The sequence below is a fragment of the Cryptomeria japonica genome, chromosome 7 (assembly GCF_030272615.1).
Source record: "Cryptomeria japonica chromosome 7, Sugi_1.0, whole genome shotgun sequence".
Classification (NCBI taxonomy): Eukaryota; Viridiplantae; Streptophyta; class Pinopsida; order Cupressales; family Cupressaceae; genus Cryptomeria; species Cryptomeria japonica.
The window spans coordinates 256,060,972-256,069,611 of NC_081411.1; the positions used below are offsets into that span (position 1 = coordinate 256,060,972).

At 33.5% G+C, this 8,640-nt stretch overlaps 1 protein-coding gene across 1 annotated transcript; it reads right to left on the reverse strand.

The window, feature by feature from the left end:
* Positions 1-2,781: 2,781 nt before the first annotated feature.
* LOC131856647 (ADP,ATP carrier protein-like) lies at positions 2,782-4,207 on the reverse strand. Its single transcript, XM_059208502.1, has 5 exons — positions 4,082-4,207; positions 3,782-3,802; positions 3,284-3,560; positions 2,955-3,044; positions 2,782-2,861 (listed from the first exon to the last, which is right to left on the reverse strand). Exons 1-5 carry the CDS (start codon positions 4,205-4,207, stop codon positions 2,782-2,784), a joined length of 594 nt encoding a protein of 197 aa, XP_059064485.1.
* Positions 4,208-8,640: the final 4,433 nt, after the last annotated feature.

Here is an 8,640-nt window from a genome sequence, read left to right on the forward strand (position 1 = left end):
TTAATTTTACTAATTACCAAATCAAATTACGAAAGAATCCATTTGATCACCATCTTTTGTCGGTCCACATTCTCATCTAGCGTTAAAATCGTAGCGTCTTCTACGGTCAAGGTCTCTTGATTAGGGGGCAAGTGGGCAACCTCCTTAGACACCACAAGAGGCCAATCAAATTTCGAATAATAAGATTCGAACTCCTCAACCTCACTAAACTCCAGCACCTCCACATTTTTAGGAGGTGGGGTAGAAGAGGGTTTCTGCTTTGCTTCTTTGTTAGGGTTAAAGAAGGTGGGGACAAGTTTTGGTTTAGAGGAGGAACTAATAACATAGGGATATTTAATCATAGGGCCCATAAATCTCTATCATCAAATTTGGGTCTGTCAAGGGGTAGGGGATTAGACATGGACCCATCTGAATAGGTTAAAGCAAGGTAGAAGTTATAGAGTCTAAGGATCAAATCTAATGGAGGGTATAAAACATTAAAGTTGATTGTCTACATGAATAGAAATGAATAGAAATAAATGTGAGATCAAAATAAAATAATGGACATAAATAGATAATAGTATTATAATAAATAGACAAGAAAATTTAATTACAAATATTCTAATAAATTAAAGGAAGAAACTCATAATTATTTGTTTAAAGAAAAGAAATGAATAAATAAATAAATAATTATAAAATAATGTAAGCTTACAAATAAAATTATAATTACAGATATATAGTAAATAAATATTGATTATATTATACAACCTAAAGTTGTAGAACTGTTAAGAATTTAGATCATATAATCTCCTCTATCTTAAATAATTTGACATAATTAAATTTAACTATACTAACAAATCACAAACCCCTACTTTCAAATTAAAAAACATAAAAATCTAACCTATCAAATTAAAATTTAAACTTAACTATTAATTATTAGTTTAAAATTATATATTATTGTAATCATTTTTATGTAATATTAATTAGGCATGTTAATGGGCTTTACAGGGCTAATCCTCAAAGGAAGGGTGAAGTAAGTCAGGAGTGGGTCTTGCCAGATAAGGGCTGGGTTAAAAGGTTGGTGGATGGTTCAAACAATGAGGCCAAGTTTCAAGAGGCCATAGAAGCCATTCTTCTGGCAAAGAAATGGCTCTTGGCTTTTTGGCACTTCGCAGTGTTTGGTTTTGGTTTGGTTTGTGAGTGTAGGTTTTGGACTAGAGTGTGAGGAAGCATGGAAGCCAATTTCTCTTTGTCTACAAATGGTTAGATGCGAGCATTTCATGGCTCTATTTCGTGTAATTGGTTATCAAATTTTTTCAAGGTTGATGGGGATGTGTTTTGGAGGGTTGTGCGCTTGATGGTTGGGGAAGAATTTCTGGTGTCTGATTGCAGACCACGAACAAATCTGGACATTTCATCATTGTTTGTGGCGTTGACCATGATGGTGGATGGTTCGATTGCGGAGTTGCTGAAGGTGATGTCCTTGGTGTTGAGACCTAAATGGTCGGGAGGGCTGGAGGAATTGGTGGCACGTGCAGTAATCAGCAAGGGTTTGAGGATGGTACAAGAACCGTGGCGGAGGATTGGTGTGGAAATGGGAGATGTGCAGCCATTGGTGCTTTGGTTGGCTTCCCGAACTGTGGAGGTCCAGATGGAGGACGCAAGAAAGGGGTGGATGGACGTGGTGAATTTTGTGCAGGAGTTGGGACCGGCGGAAAGAGCAAAAAATTGTGGTAAGAAGACCCCAATCAAGTCGGAGGTGTCATTGGATGATGATGGGCAGCCACTAGTCCGACATCAAATCCCTCGGAATCAAGCAAAGGTGGTGGAGCACAGTATGCTTCGAGATGGCAAGGCGGGAGACTCATGTGGCAAGCCCTAGTCAGGGCATTCCTAATTTCTCAAGGGAAGAGACCCTTGGTTGGTTTAGATAGGTTGGTTCCTTAGGATTGTCGGGTTTTGGGTGGGGAAGTTTTTAAGAATGGTTTGCTTTTGTGGTGGTAGGACTTGTAGGTCTAGTGTCTTTCTCGGGTTCTGGTGGTTTTGTAGGGGCGAGACCCCATGTAGCGGTATGTTGATGATCATCTTTATGCTTGTAATCTTTCCTTTTTAAGCAATATTAAATATCCAAGTTATCGATAAAAAAAAATATTAATTATAATTAATTTTAATAAAATAATTATCAATAATTATTAAATCATATATAAAAAATAAATATTTTTAATGAATAAAAAATATTTAAATTTATAATTAAATGTTATTAAATTATATTATATATAAAAATGATTAAAAAGAAAATTATGATTTTCAAAAAGTATGAATAAAAAAAAATAATTTTCCCAAAAAGTATTAATAAAAAAAAAATGATTTTCCCAAAAAGTTGAAAGCCATTAAGGGCACAGATTAAGTTTAAAACTTAACACTGGCGGTTTGTTTTGACGTGGAGATTCAATGCTTGAAGTTGTGTTGGAACATACGAGTGCGCTTCACAGGTGGGAACCCACAATTGAAATAGCTTGTTAAGCATAAAATATGTATTCGGCCACTTTGGGGGTGGAGGATGGGTTTGTAAAAATTAAAATTGTGTGTATAATTATTAATTTTAAATATTATAAGATACATTTATAAAGATATGGAAAAATATTAATTTAGAGGTGTTTATTTGATGATGATAGTTTGTAGATTGTCTCTTAGTTTTTGTATCAATGTTTGGAATCATACACTAGAATCCAAAAGTTATCCTTATTAATTTATAGATTGTGAAAAATAATAATACATTGTGAATTTTAATCATATTATTTTTTATGGATCAATAGAGGTTAAACTGTTTTCAATAAGTGAGGATTTTGTCATTGGCCATCTACACTCAGTAAAAACTAGCCCTGAAGCAGAAAATTTAAATAATTGGCATCTTTAGAAAAAAAATGCGGATTTTTCATAAGAAGAATTGTTCTTTGGAGGGACCTTGCACCCACCTCTTGTGTTGATAAACTCATCATCAGAAACATTGCTCTGCCTGTTGGCACTACTTCCTCTTAAACCAGTAATATTAAGAAGAAATAAATCTGTCATATTAATCCATCTTTAAAAATTCAATAACCTAGTGCCATAATCAAGAATTTGACCTTTAAAAATTTGAATTATGTTTCCTAGGTCAAGCTAACGGTGCATCTTAGTAACTAAAATGCAATGGATAGTGTAGCAAGAAATAATACACAGCACAGGTTTGACAGACTCATATATTCCTCATAAATTCTAAAATACAAACGAGGATACAAAATAAAACTTGCCAAGGATTCATTACATCCACGGTACAGGCCAGCAATACCATCTGTTCGTAAAATCCTTTTGTACACATCAATAAGGCCATCATATTTCGGCTCTCCTCCTTTGTTGGCAGACTTGGTATCATTAGCCAACCAGGTTCTGGCATAGCCTAAGGAATACAATAAAAGAGAGGATTTTGCACCAGCTGCACCTCCAGAAGCCATATTCCATGCCAACCATTTCCAGTGCCCATCATTGTCCTCCTTATAACTGAGGAGACTCTTGAAGTAATCTTTGAAGGCAAACTTCAGAGCCTGCAGTCATTTAAATTTCGTACAATCCAATTCCAATTGTAAGACAAAGTTCACAAGAACTAAACAGCACTAACATGAGCATTTCATAGGTGAAAGTGGGGATTTTACAATGACCACGACCTAAAATTTAAAAAAAAGTTAAATAATATCAGTCCTAACTACTGGATAGCACTCAAATTTTTTGAACCTCCTCCCTGTTATAATTCGAGTGATGGGATTACCCAGAGATGACGAAGGGTTAACTGTCAAAAACGAAAACAAAGTATAAATTAGCAAGAGTCACTGCTTCAATTTACATAAGAATTCGTTTGATAAACATGACTAGTTTAATACAAAATCCAAAATAAAACAAAAAACAAAAAAAAACATAAAATAGCTGTTAAAACAATGTATTTGTTGGAGTTAGTAACAGTTGACATTGCAGAGATAGGAATTGAAGCTTCCTCTTTCCTTTATCCCAAGGTGGATTAGCAGGTGAATTTGAAATGGGTTTTGGGGGACGCATTGCAGCTGAAACAAACTTGAAAAGTAGTGTTGGGAGAATCAAATGAGATCCCCACATCCATTTTTCTATGCAACAGCTTCGGATCTTTGGCTCTCAGGAAGTTCCTATTGACAAACATACTCAACTGTTTTGCTGGCTTCATTGGTCTGGCAACACTCAATTTGTATAAGGTTCTGCTGAAAGATAAGACATTGAGTCGATGTTGCATTTATATCTGGTTTTGAAAATTTTAATCCTTCGTAATTGCTATAGACTCAAAATATTGAAGATATGTTCAGACAGTCTTATTTCTCTCAATCTCTCCTCTTAGATCAAAGCAATAACAGCAAATTGCTCACAATTGGTGAGCCTTATATTAATACACATATGATATACCATCGTTGAGATGAAATTCCACTTGCCAGCATGTTTAAGTCCCTGTATAGACATCAAGCAACTTAAAGAGTCTATATAAAGTTAAACATTCTTGCAAGTAGAATTCTATCTCAGTGAAATCATAACATATGTTTATTGAAATAATAATCACCAATTGTGGGCAAATCACTGTTATTGCTTCAATCCAAAAGAATAGATTAAGAGAAACAAGACTGTCAAACCTATCTTTAATCTCATGCATCCAATTATGAAGGATTAAAATTTCCAAAACTGAACATAATTGAAAAATCAGATCTCAAGTCTTTATCTTTCAGCAAAGTCCTAATACAAATAAGTGTTACTAGGTCGGTGAAGCCTTCAAAACAGTCTGGCAAGTTTATGAGAAGGAAATTCCTAAGAGCCAAAGTTCTCATCATGTACATAAAAAAATAGAGGTGTGGACCTCATAAATAGATGGAGTACATTTGCGCCCGTTTCTGAAGCAATGTACTGTAGTGTCTCCGTAGTACGCATGAGAAATTGTTTGGCATTGATGGAAATTGAAAGCCGATGACAGCTCTTTCCATTTCCCGTGTTTGATCTCCTGCCAACAATCAAAATTAAGTCTAAGCAATTACATCATGGCAGCAGATCCCAATAGAAGTGATCATTCGATTTATCTCACACACAATGGATGACATACTAGACAGTTACTTCACCTAATTTTATCCATAGTCCAAGAAAATATCGTATAAGATGAACGAAGAACTCTGAACATGTCCCATATTCATTACAATGTCAAATAGAAACTTCGATTTAGATTTCCAGCAGAAGAGAAACAATAACAAATGATCATGTCCTTATCTATATAAAAAATTATATAGTGTTATTTGTGAAATTCTTCCCAAGAAGCATCAGACAAAATATTTACGTGGGTGAAGCTGTGAACGTATTTTCTATCGTAGGAATAAGACCATGAAATTATATAGACAAAAATGGTAAAGATACAGAAAAGAATAGATTAGATTTGGGTATTGGTATATAAAGTATTGGTATAAGGATTTAGGTATTGGTATATAAAGGTATCGGTATAAGGTATTTTCTATTGTAGGAATGAGAATATGATTTGGGTAAAAATGGATAAAGGATGCACGAAAAAAATAGATCAGGATATTAGTATATAAAAATTGATAAGGTTTATAACTAAGCTATAAAAATTGATAAGGTTTATAACTAAGCTATTGGGTTCGTCTGGTTCCAAGCATCTGGTTAGCTGGGGTTCATCTGGGTTGGCCTTGGGTATGTACCCGAGGGTTTGGGTTTGCCAGTTACAAACTCAGGTACAAACCCAAGTGTATCCAAAGATGCTGAGCATCAAAACACAACAAAAACATATATATTTGACTTTTTATTGGCATCTAAAAATTCTAAAATGTCCTTAAAAAGCTTCTCACATATTGTTCAATGATGAAGTAGCATACTATTAATTGTTTTCTTCTCCCATTTTGTCCCATCTTCCAGTTCAATTGTGAACTATCAATTGACATTGATCAATAATGAAGTATTGTAATATCAAATGTATTTAATTTTATAGTTTTGTATATTTCTTGAAATATTTTTGTATATTTTATATATATATATATATATCTCAGACTTAGACTATCAGACTTACAACAGGGCTTCTCGCTTCAATGCAATACATTCAAATTTTTAAAAGAGACAAGAAATCTCAAAATTTTAATTTACTATTTTATCAATTTAATTTGTCGAAGCTGCATTAGCATGCCAGCACAATTTCTATGCATCAGGCTCTCAAATTGCCAATCAAATAGCTCCTTGTTCCAATGCAATGTGTTAGGCATAAGGTTTACTCTCTTCCCCATTTAAAAATAGAAATAAAAAATCTCAATATTTGAAAATGTAATCATGCTATTTCAATAGGAGAAACAATCTGGCTGCTACTTCATCAATTTCATTTTGTTGAAATTTTATTAGACTGCAAACGCATAACCTATACATTAGGCTCACAGGCCACCATCAACAGGAGCCACTTGCTTCAATGCAAAATATACAGAATCATTCCCAAATATCCGTCTCATTAATGATTGGGAAAAACATAACATCCGCAATCCGAAAAACCAAAGAAAGAAAAACTAAACCAGAAATTTTCGTCATGCTGGGATTCAAGCTGGCCTACCTCGCCATTCGGTACTCGAACAGCAACTTCTTTCAGCTCATAGTGCTCTGACAAGGAACTTTCTTTAAAACCCTAGCAAACAACAGCATAAACCCTGCGGAGTGCGAAGTTTCTTTAAAACCCTGAGCGCATAGTGCTCTGACAAGGAACTTTTGGAAGTGACGTGTATAATAAAGTTTTGACTGAATATGACAGACTGGTTTAAGCGTGGATTAATTTAACAATACTTTACTATTAGGGGAAGCTTGTACGAGGGGCTTTGATTTGTCCGATGAGTTTCATTCATACATTGTGAAATATTAGTACCTGGAATAATGACATTCGGAAAGTAATTGTGCAAATTAGGGTTTTTATTTTAAGGCACCGTGTATTTGATTAGGGCTCCCCAAATTACAGAGAAGTATTTGGTAATTGGAGTTTCCATGCGGCAACAGCAAAAGGTGTTGGAAATTACATGATTTAATCGATTCCCGCAAAGATTTAGTGTGGGTTGTTACAGTGTTGGAACTCGGATTCGTTCTTCAATTTCTGGCGTTCGCATTGTAAGACGTTTCGATCGGGAAAAGTTGATGCAGGTGCGTACAACTGGAATTTGCAGCTGCGTACAACTGGAAATGGTTTATAGGGTAAGGCATGCATTCTGCCGCGCTCTATTATTTTTAATATTAAGGATTTGTTTTTTAAGATAAAGATTTTAATTTGTTTATTCTTATGACGAATCATGGAAAAAGTTTTCACTAGTGAATCCAGAAATAATATATAAGTTTTATCATAATTTTTTTAAATTACTAGATGAGGAGTAGGAATGGTTGAGTTTTGTAATATTATACTATATATTTGAAAGAGGTCCAGAAATGATAGTTTAGAGGTGTTGCATCAATAGTCTATTTTAATATTTTTAATATTTAAGTCTTAGAATTTTTTTACCAAAAGAAGAGAATAGAATTATATAGTTTAAATATTTTGTCTTGCTTTCAAGAAACACAATCCCAACCCTTTGTATATAGAGAAACTATTACTAGATAATTGTTATTTTTTCCATCACTACACTCACCACCAAAAGCCAAATCTACAATCTTGATCCTTTTTGTACAAAGAAACTATTACTCAAATAATTGATATTTTTTCCATCACTACACTCACCTCCAAATTGACCTTTTGTGTATGGAGAAACAACTACTTAAATAAATATTACAAGAATCCTTTGTGTATAAAGAAACTACTACTTCCATAATTGTTAACTTTTTTCCATCTCTCCACCCACCTCCAAAAACCAGAGAAACAACTACTCAAACAATTTACCAAAAAAACAATTATTGGAAGAAATGCAATCTGGACCCTTTGTGTAAGAGAAATCTCTACACTCACCTAAAAAAATCTAATACTAACCTTTTGTATATAGTAGAAACAAGAAATTATTAATTAGATAATTGTTTTGGAAACACACTCTTAATCCTTTGTGTACAAAGAAATGATTATTCAAATAATTATTATTATATTTTATTGCTACACTAATCTCCAAAAACCTGATCTTGACCTTTGAATATGGAGAAACAACTACTCAAATGTACATGAAACAATTACTCAAATAATTTTTTATTATTTTATTAGACTATATAATTATCTTTTTCATATCTAAACTCGCCTCAAAAAATCCAATCATGACCATTTGTTTACCAATAAACAACTACTCAAATAACTATCCTTTGTGTACAGTCAAATAATTACTCAAATAATAATTATTTTGTTATTGGAATATATAATTATGTTTCTTATCTCTACACCTACCTCCAAAAATAAATTCATGACCTTTTGTGCATGGAGAAACAACTACTAAAATAATTATTCTTGAAACAAAGAAACTACTACTCAAATAATTGTTAACTTTTTTCATTTCTTCACCCCACCTCCATAAATTTGACCTTTTGTGAGGGGAGAAATAATTAACACAAAGAAAGAAATGTGTGTGTGAAAAGTGGACCTGTATCTGTATCTGCAAGACACAACACTTCAATCAAGTCATT